General features: G+C 40.7%; 1 protein-coding gene across 2 annotated transcripts in view; it reads left to right on the top strand.

Moving 5' to 3' along the window:
* LOC119119654 (kazrin-like) overlaps positions 1-17,742 on the top strand; it is a 93,759-nt gene that overhangs the window by 33,335 nt on the left and 42,682 nt on the right. For both annotated transcript variants that reach the window (XM_037246142.1, XM_037246141.1), the window contains one exon: positions 2,348-2,537. In XM_037246142.1, coding sequence (XP_037102037.1) covers positions 2,348-2,537 — 190 coding nt within the window. The remainder of the gene's footprint in view (positions 1-2,347; positions 2,538-17,742) is intronic.

The raw sequence follows: 17,742 nt of genomic DNA, 5'->3' as shown, positions 1-17,742 counted from the left end.
AAAATTCTGTCCTCACTCTTTTTATGTGTTTCCTTTGACCTCGTGAACATAACATAAGGAGGGTGTGACCAAAAGTTAAAATGAGAGTTCAGAGATTTGTCATGTCAAGGACAGTTGTCATGTAACTTTCCAGTAATACATCCCCGCCTTTAGCCACTCCAACCTTGCCTAAACAAATGGAAATGTGTGTCAATCAACATGACAATCATCTGTGAAATCATTTTTTCATAACAAAACTTGATACCAAAACTGGAGCTAAAGATTTGAGTCACATGCATAACAACAACATGAGATACAGCTCTTGATTCAAATGACATCGTTCATAACAATAAAAAAATAAAAAAACATAAACTCGTGGCCTATTGTGTTTGACGCACTGTTCACCTGATTGACAGCAAACACATGGGAGAAGAAAGTCTATCATTTTATTCAGGGACTGTATATACTAGCCCTGATTACCTTTTAGTGCTCACATTTATTGTCAAATAATGAGACTTGCACAGAAATAAACTTTCCTTTATATTGTTGCCAGGCAGTAAATAACTTCAATATGTGTATGCAGCATGTATATGATATTGCTTAGCAACACAATTCATCTCTACTTTAAGGATGGGAAAAAACAGGAAAATAAACCACAGCATCCTAATAGCTTTTGTATTGAAGTGTCCATGGAGCACTTTTATTTCATGACTTAAAAGCAGAGTTGGTGCCTAGCCTTGGTTGCAAAAGGACCTCAACCTCAGCACAATGAAGGATGGCTGCAGACTTGCGAGTCCGCTCACCACTGGCTCCATTCACATGCAAATCCAAAACCCCGCCGTGCTCTCTAATTACCAGTCCTTCGCCACTAGGCACCGATTCACTCCACTGACCAGCACACGCATTCAAGACCTCCGACTTTAGCAATGGGATATTCATGCCGTCATCTCAAAGATATATACAGTAGATTGGGGCTTGGATCACAAATGAACCACAAGCATTTGGAGATTTAATTAGTGTTTACAATGATAGTCATCTGAAACAGCTATGCAAGATATTTTCTAATTGCATATTCATCATCATGCACATGCAGGTGATTTTAAGGATATGGTTACAATGAACACAATATACAGTCTATTGTGAAAACAATGGATGACCACAATCGACTTAATCAATACCAACCGCTAACCAGTATACTATAGCCACATCGATATAGTATTTCCTTGTATAATGGTCGGTGGCGTTTATTTACTCAACTCCAGTGAGAAGAGCAGATAGAAACAATAGAAACAATAACATAGCAGCCTTCCAGCAGAATAAGAGGGCACCACATTCTCAGGCTATACAACAACAAAATAACATGTTTTTACAAAATTTTCCAAGCATTAATTTTTTATTTTACTTGGAAATTGGCACAATTAATGGCCTACATATTCACATGATAGTTGGACCTAATTACCACTGTTTGGTAGAAATATAACATTGTCAATCCCCTGCTTAATACAAATACATAATACTCAATATGTCAGGTGTTGGCATTGGTTTGTTGAATCAAAGCAAAATTTATATTCTTTTGTTTATTTTTGGAGCCTCTTCCCTCAACGATTTTCAAAGGAATATACTTTTGTAGCATCCACCACATTTGGATGCATACAAATGCCAGTCATCCTCACAGCAGGAGGGTTAACTTGCTGTGATATTTTGATCGAAGCTTGATTTGTGAAACAACAATTATATTTCCCTTACTATTACGTACTTATTTGTCAACCTAATAACTTAATAAGTCACTTCCCTTTGACCACTGAGAAGACACAGAAAAAGAGGAAGAAGCAACATAATTTCACTTTAATCTCTTTTCTCACGCTTTGTAGGACTACAGTTATTTACACTGCAAAGTAATTAACAGCAGTATCTTCACAACACAGCTGTGCAAAAAAGACTTGTGACCTCCCTGAGTTCACATGTGGAGACTACTCCCCCCCCGACTCTGTGTGCAAGTGGTACAGTCCATTTAAAAGGGTGCCTGTCATCTCTCAATGCGCTGTGTCCCTTCAACAGTCAGCTGCGGGGAGCACATTTCACTGAGGGGCTCTGCAGACTAACACTCTCACACATGTGCTTACAGAACTCACAAGCAGACACATACACAAGCGCACGGACACTCTCCTGCACGCACGCACAAACACACGCACAGTGTCCCTCCAGCAGATCCACATTTCCCCTGAGGAGAAGCAAACAAAAGGACAAACTGTTTTGAGGATTTAACTTGGCTTTGTCATCAAAAGGCCAAAAAGAAGGATTTATTTGGCTCCGCTGGAAATGCACAACTTGTCAGCATGACACCTATTCCGGATTCTCCTTTTGGCAGGCAAAAATCCTGAAAATGATGGATGACAACAAGCAGCTGGCTCAGCGCATAGATGGGGCCATTCAGTCGGCCAGCCAGGAGGTGACCAACTTGCGCTCGGAGCTGAGCGCCACCAGCCGCAGACTGACCGAGCTGGGTGCTGCTGACCCTTCCGGCTGCATTCTTGAGAGCAGGCAGCACAACCACAACGGTAAGACACCGGTGCCTGCCCCAGAGTGGAATCATGTGCCGGGAATCACCAAACATGCAGAGACGCATACGAGTTCTGTCGTGTAGTACGAGCAGACACACAGCACGTGCTGCAAACTGTTAGAAAACGCACACAGTCGAAGTGAGTGGTTGAGTTGCACAATAGAGATGGGAGTCGCAATTCTGGCTGCCTTGTGTCCACTCTCACCCCCTGCTTCCCTCCCTCTGTTGAATAATTAACCCTGTGAACCTTTAAGAGGGGGTAGTGCTGCACTTTGGTAAGGCTGGAGTGGGTAAAGTTACAGCCTCTTTTTTTGTCTCCTGACACACAGGACTGCCAGTCCATTCATTTCACACTATGCTGGCCAATGGATCTGCGTACCCTAAAGAGGTGGGCGGCTTTCGGGTTGCCGTGGGTTATGGTTACAGAAAGCTCTTGAATAGTTGTCCCGTCTGTAAAATGCTGTCCAGTGTGTGTGTGTGGGCGCGCGCTATCGTTTACCCTTTCCTACTTTCATATACTCAGTTGGACTTAAACAGCGGACAGATGTGTGTATTTACACATGGTCGGTGACATAAGCATGCTTGGCTTAGCAAATCCTGGCACACAGACGTACTTCCACACTCTGCCTGTTTCCATAGCAGTCAGCTGCTCCAGCCAGCTGTCTGTCTGCAGCATGTTCCCTCCCAACCAACATATTTGAGACACCTCAGAGGTCAAGCTACACTCATGCCGTAAAGGTCTGCACTACTTCCTCTTTGCATATTCACGAGAAAAAGAGGTCAGCCGGCATTTCCCGCTATGACTAAAAGTCATGTAGTCCTTGTTGACCTTTGTTCTGAGGAAACGTTAAACACAGCGAAGGCATGACACAGCTGGTGACTTTCAAATTGCTCCATTTGCAATTGCTTTAGGTTCCTATGTGTGCAATTTTTTTTTTCTATTTTTTGCTGTGAATTGTCCCCTTTAACTCTCATACACATTGTCATTGCCGCCGTTACCATAGCAGTTGTGCCAAAGTGAGTGACGACAAGCGTTCCTCTGAGAGCGCTGATGTCATTGTGCCTCGAACTGCTTGGCTGCTTAGATGAAATGATGGCCGCCGGCTTCATGTTTCGTGATGGAAATTACATGAATTTAAATTCTTATGACTTCTCTGTGACCAAAAATGCTCTTTGAAGAAGCAAATGTGTGTGCATAGATCTTGGGTCTGCAACCAAGTGTTTCATAGTTCCCAGTTTGAACATCATTTAAAAATATCCCTGCTTTTATTTGACCTGCTTACCTTCCCACTCCTTTTGAAACGCGTTTATTTTTGCTTCATGCCTATCTCTCGTTATCTGTTCGTTCTCCCCGGAGCTGTCCTTTACCACCCGAGGTGTATGCGAGTAACGGCTGGGGCTTGGTGGATAAGGTAATTCATCATCAGTGGCTACATTTGGAAGGGAAGTGCGGGCTAAGGGTCGGCGGTTCATTGCACAGCCGGCACAGCGCGTGTCCTGAGGGAAGAGCAGTTGCTGGTGCTACCTGGCAGCACAGCAACAGAAGCTTGTGACCTCGCCAGCAGGATAGTTTTCTTCAATTACGTTGCTTCTACCTTAAGGCTGTCTTGTGCCGCACGGTGAAAAATATCAATATCAAATTGTATGCCCTCATCTGCATATGTGCACTTAGCCACTTCATGAAAAGTTTGACTTTTTAGATCTGTCTGATGATGTGAAGATCATTTTAATGAGCAGTCAAATAGTTTTGTGTGCATGTTGTTGTGCTTGCAAAATAGTAGTGACTGACATGAGAAGTGCATTCAAGTGTTTTTCTGTGCCAACCTTTCTAAATTCCTCACACTATCAAGGCTTTAGGCATACTGTAATCATAATATTAGCAAGGTTCTCAGTCTCCAATTTTAAAGCTTAGTTGTCGGTGACTAAAATGGTGAAATCGATAGCAACGAAATATTAAGCCAAGCAAGATCAGCAGGCTTACAAAGTGGTTAGAAATTGTGTTTCTCTGTCTCGGGCCCAATTGTTATTGTTTATGCCAATCTTACCAAGTATCTCTGAAGTGAAAATAAAATGTCGGACATACGCTTTAGTCGTCCGCTGTCTCCGCTCTGCTCATGCTCTGTCTTGCCATTTATACACTGGATGGTCGCTTCCTTCCTGACCTGGTCTACAATGGGAAAGCTCGTTTTCAAATACACGCGGCTTGATTTTAGAATGCTGTCACTTTGACAAAAGTCTAAAATAAAACACAATAGCTGTGCTAAAGAAAAGACAACTGAAATCCATCATGTAATGTTTACAACAATCGGTTCATGACACACAGCTGTAAAACTGCTCTTCTGATCAATGTAGTGCCATCTGTAAACGACGGATAAGAATAGATTGTTTCACAAAGTTGACCAGAGATCTTTTATTATGAACCTTTTAAACATGCTCTCCCGATGAGCTATCTTTTTATAGCATGTGTGGTGAAATGCAAACTTCAAATCACTCTAAAATCACAAACGTTCCACATGGCAAACACAATTGTTTGTTTGCCGCTGCCGAGCACCTGTGCAGTGTGAAGGAATAGGAGATGGTCGCTACATGCACACAGACTGCTCTCCAGATGACTGCAAGCTGCAAAATCGGAGCTATGGTTGATCGGTTTTTATGATCGACAATAAAAATTGAGTGACACATTACGATCACAGAGATTGGCTGATTGGTGCGCGATGGATTGGAGATCTGGAGCGCCTCTAATTTATACGCCAATCTCTGAATTTAATCTGAAAATCGCAAGTTAAACATCTGTTTGTTTCCTAATTGCATCTCAGAACCTGAATCTATAACATTCTTCATGAGGGTGTTAGGTCGAAGATCAGAGCTGAATTAGCCTGATTATACAATATTATTTAGCACAAGGGATTTACTGTCTACATGCATCATTAATGAGTAGCCGTATTTAAGCATTAAAATGGCACGAAGACTGCAGTGCTGTAGCTCTGCTCATGTAAAGTCTCCCTGGCCACTAACATTGGAAATTAACTTCGATATTATTGTTACATCAAGAGGCTGTCTCATTGAAAAGTAATTTTGAATAGATAGTCCATTAGAGCAGTTCAACGGAACCCTTGATGGGAACACTGAGAGCGTCTGCTTCTCTGTAAACCAATTAATTCAATATTCACTGTGTGAGCCTTACATATCTGAACACACCTTAATAAATTGATTAACTATTCAGGGGTCGGCATAGCCCCTCATCACCCTATAATAGTAGTAGTAATGGGACTAAGGACATTTTAATTTGACATTTTAGGTGAACTCACATGCAAGAGAAGTATTGCATTTTTCTACCACTTTGTTTATGCTGTACAAGGTGCCTTTATTGGCCAACGACAAGTTTAGTTTTTACTTTTTCTTCAGGCCAGAGGCCTACATCCGGCATGTTAAAAGTGGTAGGAGGCTTAGAGTTTGGAAAAGGCGGCCGTAGATGGAATGGCCTGGTGTCCAACTGCATTTGTCCATGTAGTGCATTTCCCAATGTTGAAACAGTATGGATTAAGGCACATCAATTCCTCATGGCTGTAATGAATATCATTCCCAGACCGCTTACGTCTATTGGCAGTTGGTTGAGGTCCTGCCAAAATCCCATCAGATTTCTTGAGGTGTACAATTTCCTGACTTTAGATGATGGGTTTTTGCTTGAACAGCACTTAGTCCTGACATTTTATAACATACCATTATTTTCATGCTTTTTTACATGCACAGGAACTAGCGTTAAACTTGCTGTCAATCACAGAAGCATTTGTTGTGGAATAACCATAGAAATAAACAAAAAAGAGGAGAACATATTGGGACAGTCCAATCATGAATGGCAGTGGTCAATTAGTTCTAGACGTGTAAACGGCACTCGTGAGATAGTTACTATTGATGAAGATGGTATTGGAAATCCACTTCACAATGGGAAACAGGACCAAAAAAACCCAAACAAACCGATATCCCTTTGCAGGTCTCATGTTAATGGCACGATTGTTAGACATTTATTTGACAGTTGCTGTCCATACGACTACTCATTGAAGCAGTGAAACCCCACAATTTCCTTTGGCTGACTTCATTTACTAGCACATCTCTTGTTGTCGTTACTTTCCTGATGAGTCTTACATTAGGAATGAATTGCCACCCACCGGAGATAGTATTTCAAATGTAACGACCTACGCTGGCATAATTAATAAGACTAAAACCTTAACAAGTGAATAAAGGGAGTAATTAGTTGCCTGTAATGCATGTTGATGATGGCTGATGCTAGTCTGGAACCCTACCATATGCTTTCCAGGCACTCATTTAGATATACTGTCCACAAAGGGATCATTGGAGAGAGAGACAGAAAGAGTGAGACTGTGTCATTTAGATTAACAAGCCATACAAAGCTGTAACTTGGTGTTAGCCACATTTTGGGTGTGTATTCACTTCACTGATGCTCTCACACCCAAATGTGGTCATATACTGTAGCCTATTAGGAAAGGCATTAGTCATCCACTGGAACTATTCTCAAACACACATTTTTATACTCTCATATTTGTCTTGACTTTAGCAAACCATCATTGCAATTTGATAGGTCAAACCAGTCGGAAACTTCAGATTTTCTTTGCTGATGTAATTTGAGTGGCTCTCCAATATGTAAATGTAGACCATTCTCTGTCTTTCTGCATGTATTTTCTCACAAGAGATTCTCTAAGCACGTTCATGCAGAAGCAGATGGTCCAGCAGAGTGTGCGGTGTGTTTAGTGTTGCCATTGAGTCAGACGTGGGTATAGCCAAAAAATGTGCTCGAGTATTGCTATTTTACAACAGTGATAGGCAAGTAACATTGTTCTGTGTTACTATTATTGTACAGAGGAAAAGGTTGTGCAATTTCAAAAGTCAAAGCAAAATGTTAAGGAACACTTGCAGGCGGAACAGTCATTGCTCAAGACTAAGAATCTATAACACAGATGTCGAAATCATATATTTGTTAATATTTTTAAGTGTTCACAACTATACTTTTAAAATCATACTTTAAGTCAAGCAAAACATTATGTTCAACTACAGATGAATGTTTTTTTTTTTTTAAAACAAAGTGAATCCAATGTTAAACTTTGGTACAGACTTCAGGAAGAACATGCACATTATTTGCTTTAGCGGGCCCCATAAAATGATACAGTGGACCAGAATTTTCGAGTGAGTCAAAAGAATTACTTTCACAATTGTCCTTTTCCTTTTCAGAACCCTTTGACTGTTTTTTTGTGCCACCGTTTAACATACAAGCTGAGGTAAAAAAGGGAGAGTAAGAGGCAAATGGGTCTCTGCTGAGTACAGTATGGATGAGATGACAACAAATTGATGTCAATAAAAGAAGAACAAAGAAAAAATGTGTTTGGGTTAGGAGATGCTTCTCCCAGGCACATACTGTCAATCGTCCCTCTTCTCCATTACTCTGTCATGCTTCTTTAGACCTCGCAATTTGATATGTTAAGATATGCCAGTGCGTCTCAAATAGTGGGGCGGGCCCCCCTGGGGGGGGCACGGTGCGATGCCAAGGGTTGCGGGTGACCCCAGGGAACATCTTAATTAGCATACAATGTTATGCAGAGGTGTTCGTATTACAATTTCATAGACACGTATTAATTATTGTCACTGAGTAGAGTTGGGGGGGCGTAAAATATTTTTTTCTTCCTGGGTGGGTGGGGCTTAACAAAATAAGCGAGAGGCACTAAGATATGCAGTGGATTACTTACTACTTTATTTTATTTACTTATTTTTACACTTGTCTGGCATTTAAGATGAGAGGTAATGAATATGACTGCGTCAACTGTTTCCAAATAGGTTGCTTGGCATTCGCGGGTTCACTGTATTAGAATGCAAACCTCACGCCAAAGTTGCTGTGTCATATGGAAATGCTGCAGAACTAAAGTGCAGTAGAAATGTCAAAGCATTTATTATTTTGTATTTCCCTGAAGGTGACAAGCCAAAGTGAGTTATAGCATACCAAATAAAAAAAAAACTATTGTGGCCAACGATTAAAGTCATCCTAACATGAAGGAAAACGATTTTGTTCCCCATTGTAACAACTATGATGTCCCATTAGTCTCCATGGCCTACTTTTTTGTTGATGTTTTGCCAAAGGCCGAGCAAAACAAATGAACCTTTCGATACAGTGGAGGAGATGAATGTATTTTGGATCTACCATTGCCAGCAACAATGAAAGCAGCAAAAGTTGGACAAGAATTTATTTTGCATTCGGGGACTTGCTAGCCTGCTTGCTCAAAGCCAAGTGGCCTGCGCTGCACTGTAGCCCCAGCCATTTGACTCCTCATCAATTGAGAAATGTGGGTGCTCGTCAAGTGCAGAGCCACCCCAGTGGTGGATGAATGATATGATGTGAATTTAGAGTGTAGGCAAAAGCGGAGAGTGGCTTGTATAGGGTTCGCTGCAGGGCCTTCAAATATATTGTCACCAATTATTCACAGTGTGGTGCATGCATACTAGCGACTGTGGCAGCAGAACCGATAAAATGACATTTGCCTTGTTCATCTCATTTCTGGTTCTTGAACATTGAATGGATGTGAGCCTCATCTATTTCTGTCCCCTGTCCCATTTCTGGGAGGCCCATGCAGTCCATGCTTGATGTGACAAATGCAGTACATGTGTTTGACGTAACTAATGCTGCAGCAGTAAAATTTGCCGATGTCTTAGTGTCATCTTCTTTTGTACGTCTGGCATGAACCCAGTTTGTTTGAGGTTCCTGTGTAAAGGTTCCAACATCCATCTAACACATTTGTTCTTGTCATGGTAAGGAGTAGCAAGAGAAGTAGCTCTCCAAACTTTACAGACAGCATTGTACATTCTCCTATTCAAAGTGTGTATTTATGTGTTTGCTCAGGTTTATTTAGCTACCACTGGATGGGATTAATTTAGAATCCTCACTGGGTGTAACAGAGCATGTGAAATCCAAGATGAAAAAGATATTTTTGGCAGATGTACAGATGAATGGCATTACTGTATAGTTCTGCAGATGGATTGCCATGCCTTGGAGCGTTTTCATACATCTGCACATGGCTCACGAGCATATTCCTCCATGTGAGCATTTAAGACCTGACGAATACAGCAGGATATGGGATCAGCGATTCTGTGAAGTCGTTTTAGAGGACAGAGGCCAGGAGAGCTGTGAAGGGTTTTGCAAAGCTCAGCCTTTGTGTATAGGGTGGTTTATTCTAAGGCTAAAGGACAGCCAATGTTAACACGAATCAGAAAGAATGATGAGGCTAATATTGCGTAATAAACAGTTCAGTGGATGGAAACCTCCAACATGCCTCATAGAATGTTGGAACTTGGACATAAACCTCTGGCATACGCTAACAATTCATAATCTGTCTGACTTGTTACTGGTAGAGGGGGGGTGTGTGTTTATGCATTTCCTGGGGCTGCAAAAATGTAGCTTTACATTATTCAAATGGTTGTGTGTTTTTAAACAAATATGACTTGCATTAGGGCTGGACAATTAATACATTTTATTCATTCATTCAAGTGGCCCGCAATACTTGTGAGAAGCGTGTCAGAAAATGGATGGGTGGAAGGATGGATAATTCAAGTCCCTCTGTCCTTTTGCTAACATTAACATGGAGTTTGTGTTTCCAATTTTGGGATCTGGTTGCTATGTTTAGCAATTTTTCCGACCCCTCTATCTTTCAAAAAAGCAACTAACAAGTTTGAGTCTCTGTAGGACGTGTCATACCTTTTGAGTATGACGAAAAAGCAGCTCAGTGGAAGGCAATCGGATTCACTTGCATTAAACATTGCCAAAGATGCACAAATTTTTTTCATTCATCAGTGTGTTCTTACACTGAAAATACATTTCAAAACTCCTCAAAGCTTGCATACACACAAATAATAAAATATCAGCTCACAAAAGTGGTGGTATATATGTATGTGTATATATATATATATATATATAGATACGAAGATATAGAAGATATGAAGATATAGATAGATAGATAGATAGATAGATAGATAGATAGATAGATAGATAGATAGATAGATAGATAGATAGATAGATAGATAGATAGATAGATAGATAGATAGATAGATATCATGAAATGGACACTTCTCATCACTTTCACCCTTGTTTCATTCATATGTGTTAATTAAAAGGTGCTATACGTGTGTATCTGGCACTGCCATTTGTGCCCATTTTATACTTGCAAATAAAGTGATGTTTTGGAAACCTTTGACCCAAGTTATGTGTTTCCAAGCCCCAAATATTTTGCTGAGGTTGCCTAGCTTTATTTGTGCAACTCAAGAAAAGAACATGCAATTGATGCAAGGGTGGTTTTGAAAAGTGTCATTTTCTTTTTATGTCAGCAAGCAGGAAAAAAGTCATTTGAGAGTTTATTTTTAGACCATATCTGCCAGGCTTAATATAGCTATATAACACTTTTCAAATCAAAATTTGCCTTTGATCAAGGGTTCACAGACGTTCAGCTTCTCTACTGAAACCGAAAACAAAAGTAATATACATACATAATTGAATAAATAAAAACAAAACTTGTGTTTTATTGCACACAAGCCTGCTCAGCAACAAACAGCTTGACTCTGACAATTGTTGACCCAATTAATACAGACCCATTTTACGTGACCTTTTTGACAAAGGCTGGTTGAGATACATGTGTTGCTCCAGGTACAAAATACATTTTACAATAAAATATTACTTTAAAAGTGCAAGAAGACAGTTTTTCTGTTACTTACACATGTTGAGTGTGAATAGCTGCTTATTTCAGTTTGATGGTTATTGACATTTCAAAATCATTGCCACATTACATTTGGGAAATATTCCATTTAAAGCTCCCACAATACAACCAGACTTGTATATTGATGTGAGGTGTGGTAGCTGTGAATCATTCGGCTGTAAATTGTCCATTTATCAGCGTTCATGCTGTCCAGCCAGCTGGTGCCTGCTGGGATGAAGAAGCAGATTGAGTACGCCTGGATAACACAGTGGGTGCAGGTGGGCCCTGCCATCAGATACCAGGTTGCTCACTGGGACAGACTGGACCCACTCAGAGCCGCTCCATGGGGAAATGGACAGGGCGTGTTGCGGAAGAGTGAAGTGCCAAGCCTGACAAACTGGATGTGGCCTGTCGGGGATTGGAAGGCAGAGCCGTTGTGACTTCTGAGGTTGCTATAATACGAAGAAGCAGATGTGTGAATGTACGTGTCACAGCTGTGAGATCATGTTAAAGCAGAGGGGAGGGACACTATTTATGAACATGCACTTCAAGAATATGTGTCAAAATTGTGTGTGAAAGGAAGAGAAGAAGGAGCTACCCTTTAATCGGGCTGAGAATGCTAATGTTGCTATTTTCTCAAGTACACAATATCAAGTCAAGTTTCAAGTCAAGTTTATTTGTATAGCCCTAAATCACAAGCAGTCTCAAAGGGCTTCACATAGACAAAAATTGACAATTATTCTCAAAGCATCCCCTGATCTTAAGCTCCCAAAAGGGCAAGGAAAAACTAAAAAAACCCTACCAGGGGAAAATGAGAAACCTTGAGAAGGGACCAGAGAATATGTGTGAGGTGTACTGTTAATAGCTATTCCATGCATCAATGATCACATTAGTGTTTTTGTTCCAACAAACCTATATATGAAAATTACTTTTAAATGCTGAGGAGTCACTTTTATACGTATACGCCGGAGAAAGTACGAGAACTTTCTTAGCCATATAAATAAGAGGCTATTAAATAGTGCAATATATTTTCTCCGGTCCTGTATTGTAAGTTGATTGTGAACTCCCATTGATTGCCCGAGTGCAGCTAAGAGTAACGAGCTAATGTGTTTGAGGTCGATACGTCGGATGGCAGCACTGAACTAGAATGACACATGACCCTTCATGTTGGACCACGTGTGAAAAGCTGTAGTTGTGATTTCTTCATGCAGTCATTTTAAACAGTGTCAATTTGCTGTAACCACCAGTAGCCACTGAATTTATAGCAGCAGAAAACTGCAGGCACATGAAGGACCAACAACGGAAGCTCAAGGGAAGGTTTTGACCCAATTTTATTTGCACAACTTCCCTGGTTGTCATTTAAGCATCAGAACCTAACGATCAGAAAGTATTATCCTGTGGAAAACGAAATGTTAACATATTTAAAATCTTGATAATCTTCTCAAGGGAAGGTTAATGTAATGGTTCTCTAAACCCTCCCCCATACACAATAAACTGTCACAGAGAGCACATCTATTCATATACTCAGCAAAATAGCAGCATTACTATAATAGACTAGCATTAACACTGCAAACAAGTCGATGTTAGCAAAGGCTGCTACGTTGATAGGGCAATTTATCTATAATGGGCCGTGACTGCGCAAAATCATAAATCGATATTCATTATGCCATGCCCAATCAAATGAGTGAACAAATTACAATTAATTTGATCAGAGCTAATTGTATCTGATACACATGCTTTTATCTATATTTGGAAAAGGTTTGATTTGGAGCTGCAGATCTAGTTTTATACAATTTTATTTTCACTCTTTGCTGCCATGATGGCTCTGTATTGTGCTGCTTTGGAGCAAAAAATCCCAATGGCCATTCATTCATGTAGTATTAATCCATTTTAAATTATGTTTTGTCCTTTTTGTGACCTTTAACAGACATCTTAAAGTGCTTAGCGATAATGCCTGACTTTGCACACAAATTTCAAGTCAAATTAAATGTGTGTACGTGTATATAGCCCTTAATCACAGAAACGTCTTAAAGGGCTTCACATGCCCACAGCTGACGAATATTAACGACATCCCCTGATCTTAACCCCCAGGAGGGCAAGGAAAAATTCCAAAAACCTGAACTGGGGAAAAATGACAACCCTTGAGCAGGCACAACAGATGGGAGTATCCTCCTTCCAGGACTGCCAGACTGCAGTGGATGCAGAGTCGGCAACAATTAACACACAATGTAATATAAAACAGTATGAAATGAAGTAGTCCATTTCATTAGATGAAGCCCTGTAGAAAGATGCCTTCAGTCATCATGGCAACGCTTGCGAGGAGATGGTCCACCTCCGATCTTGTCCCGGTCAGTTGGTGCAGAATCCAGACAGCAACTTGCAGTTCAGTCATCACCTAGGCCCCTCCTCAAGCCGGAGAGGAGGGGGCAAGACAGAGAGTAGCAGCGGTAGTCAAATCGGCCAACATTAACTAAAGGCAAAAGTATTTCTAGTGTAAAGGTTGCACGTAGAGTATCTAAGCCATAAGCAAAGCATAGGGATTGCCAGTTTCTCTCTCAGTCTCCAAGTCCTCTTGACACATCATCTCTCTTCTGCAAAGCGGCTTTATCTTGTATCGCTTATCCAAACAAGGTGAGTTCAACCAGAGTTCAAAGGCAAGTTTAGAGGGAGGACGAGAGGTGACTGCTTCCCCTCATGTCTGTCTCTCTCAAACATTTGGGATTTAGTTCTCACTTGAATACATTGATTAACTCGCACTATTTTCTCTTTCTACGGCAATAATGCCACATTGTGTGTGGACTACGGTTGTACCAATTTGACTGGGGGATGCTCGTACACATTTCGGTAAGAATGCGATTAAAGTAACATTTCTCTTGTAATGTCGATCTCATAGTGCTCCTCAAACATTTGTCAGCCTCATGTTGTCAGAACCATCAACGGTGTTGAAGCATTTTTTTAACAAATGCAATTTTGTTCAAAGCTCCATCTCACTTAAGCGATCTGACTGAATTGATGCGATGACTGTTGCAACTGTGCCTGCTCCTGCAAATGACATTCAAAGGGGAAAAATACTCATCCTTATACAGTACAGGTGTGTGTTTACTTCAGTAATCATGAATGAAATGAGGAAAAGAAATTCAAAGAATGTTTAAAATGACATTCTCTATGGCTTTCTTCTTCCGGTGACATTGCTGACAAAGTTAAATGTCATGGTGACTTGCGTGGAAGAAATCCTACCACTGTATTGTCTGCTTAAATGTCAATGGTTTCAAACTTTTCATGTGGCAGCCACAAAGCCAATAAATGGGGCTGTTCAAGGCTGGTAAAAGATGTACGGAAGAGGATTAGGGCCAGTGAAGAAAAAGAAAACGAGGGGTGACAGGATTCTGACTTTTTTTCTCAGAATTCTGACTTTATTCTCAGAATTCTGACTTTAAATCTCAATAAGGTAGTAGCTTTGTTAAGTATGGTGACTTTAAAGTCAGAATTCTGAGAAAAAATTCAGAATCCTGTCACCCCTCATTTTTTTTTCTTCACTGGCCCTAATCCTCTTCCGTAAAGATGCCACCTTTATTGTATTTTTAATTTTTTTTTCCTTTTTACTTATGTATTGATGTGTAGTATTCCCATGCTATTTGGTGGGGAGAGGAACCAAGCCATGCCAAGACTGGCCAAAATTTCTAAGACAACAATTTTGCATCTCCCACCAAAATTCATAATTGTCTATTGATGGCACATTGTGATGGCAGAGCACTACCTTTGTCTGAAACTCCTGAAGGCCACAATATAAAAAATACAGCCAAGTGTAGCACTCTACTTTCCCTCTGTTGCCTCAAGACATAATTCAGCAATTGCACACAATCGACTAATTTCCTAATGATCAGATAAGGTAATCAAGACAGGTTAGCTCACTTGATTATAACCCTATAGTCCTGTGCAAAATCCCCAAATTGTATCTAAGATAGTTGGCTTCATCTTTGCAAACAGTAAGATCAGAATGTGCCCCCCTCCGGTTATGCTCATCATGGTTATCGTGGCCTCATGATCACGCTATCAAAGCACCAATCCACGCTCCCTCATAAAACAGCATCGTGCCTTCTAAGAATTTAACAGCGCCACGAAATTGGAGGAAAAAAAAAAGCTAATTTATGCCTAGTTAGGTGCGTTTGTTGGTTCAGCCGCTGCAGGAGCTCAGACAGAGTCCACGTGAGATAAGCGTGGACGGCGGCATTCTCGCCAAAGGGCTCAGAGGCCGGCGCATGCGTCGGCTGCTCATTAGGATTCCGCACTGGCTGCTGGACGAGACTCAGATGAGAAGGGCTGTTGAGAGGACATGCAACAGAGAGCCAGAAATAAATCCAAACTAAAAGTGGACACGAAAAGGGAAGGAATGTTGTCTCTGTATTGATAGATGTGTTTGATAAGGCGCTTCGCGAGCGAAACACCAAGAAGAATGGAATACTTAGCTGGCCAAAAGTAATGCAAACAGAGCAAGCAAAACAATACTGACATCAGACTGAAAAATCTAAGGGCAAGATTTAACATCACAGCAGCCCTCAATCTTTTCTCTGTATTCTCTCCCTTTTTTCCTCCCCCCACTTTTGCCATTCTGACTGTGATTAGTGGAGAGATAAGAGGACCATGACTCTTCCATTTTCTTCTCCATTAGTTGGCCGGTGTCCAAGAACACTCATCTTTTTTTCTGGTTTCCCATAGCCCAGCATCCAACTAATGGCATGTTTATTATTATAAAGACATCTGATAGTAATTGAATGATGAGTGTTGCAACATTGTCTGAAAATCAACACTCAAACATCTATTATCACTTCCAAGGTTCTCTTGGATGTTTCTGGAGTAGTCTGAAATAATCTCTTGAAAAAGTCTCCCACTCTGTTCTCACTTGGTGTCTAAATAGACCATGAACTCTTGGATGGCTGTTCAGGAGATCGTTTGAAATTTTTAAGAGACATCGCCGTCCTTTTCACTTAACCTTTCTCCACTTCTCTTATCCTCCTTCGGCAGTCTTTCTGCTATTCCCCTTCTTGCAATTTCATTTGTCTCCACTTCTCTGTCTCTGGATCCACGAGCGGAGTGAGAGCAAATAGAGTGGGGCAGCGAGGTGGAACCTCCCGCCTCATCTGGTAATGAGTCTGGAAAGTTCCCAGTCCAAAGCTTGCTGTCACCATGGAGATTGAGGTAAAGTTGTTGGCGCTGCCTCTTTGAACGCTGCGGCGAGAGCAAACAATGCCAAGGTCAACGCTCCTAGGGGTCTCGTTTACCATCTGCGATCACAAAGGCAACCGACATTCTTCACGGACACGCTGGACCACCCTAGTTCTGAAACAAAACTCATTTTCCTTTGATTTATCTCAATCCTCGCTCTCTCCTTTTTAGAAATGAATTGTTTTCATTACAGAAAAAAAAAATGCCAAAAGTCTCACACAAATGTTTTTTAACAGTCTTTAAAATGGATGCATGGAAAGTCAAGCACCAACTCACCATAGTTCCGGAGGCTGTTGGGTCTTTTGACTTGTTCATATTCTGGAGCCATTTTCATCATTGGAAATGATGTCAATGTTGGCCTATACCACCTGTCTTTTTTTTTTAAATCACTGATACACTAGTTAAAATAAATAAATAATAATAACCACCATAACAAAAGAACTCGCTACAAAATCACTGTGCCTTTTTGACTTGACTGGCCCCATGTTTTACCCCCTTCTGGTCCAATTCCATATTGTGGTACCACAGAGCTATTAGAGTTCCAACTATCTGGTTCCTTCTAATGTTCCTTCTAATAGTGGTACTCTAAGTCTTTCACTGTCTCCTTAATCACCCCCTAAGCTACCCACATTTATTGTTACATTTCATTATTAATGTTCAGAAGTCTTGACAAGGAAACAAAGCAACCGTGTCGTTTTTTTTTTTTCTTTTTCACCCATTGGAGCTCTCGACTGCTGCCTCGGCTGTATTGCAGTTGCAAGTCATTGCTTGCTAATTGCATGAAGTGGTATCGGCCCACACACAGAAGACAAGAGCAGGAGGTTGTGTCAATGTTTCTTGTCAAGATTGGCTTCCATGGTGTGTCATTGTTTTTTTTTTTTTGTGGCACCAGAAGCATCTTGTGTTTTATCAACTTTAGTTTCTAAAATATTAGACAATTTTCTGATAAGATGCAATGCAAACAATGCAAACAAAGCAATATCTCTCTGAGTCATTGTTGGATCCCATCAGGGCATGCTGTGGATACATATTAGACTGTCTGCCACAGAGATTGGTTGTGCACAAAAAGCAGGTCTTTGTTTGATTTGGTCCCTTTGCAATTCTGTTTGTAACAATATTTAAAATTTCAACATGGTCCAAAAATAGCCTATTGTTCAATTTCATCAAAGTTGACACTTTCCCTTATAGAGGACTATATAAGACTTACATGTTCATGCATCACATGCACAGATTGAC

This window comes from Syngnathus acus, chromosome 2, assembly GCF_901709675.1.
Source record: "Syngnathus acus chromosome 2, fSynAcu1.2, whole genome shotgun sequence".
Classification (NCBI taxonomy): domain Eukaryota; kingdom Metazoa; phylum Chordata; class Actinopteri; order Syngnathiformes; family Syngnathidae; genus Syngnathus; species Syngnathus acus.
Note: the sequence above shows the minus strand (reverse complement) of the source record. Positions and strands in the feature narration are given on the sequence as shown.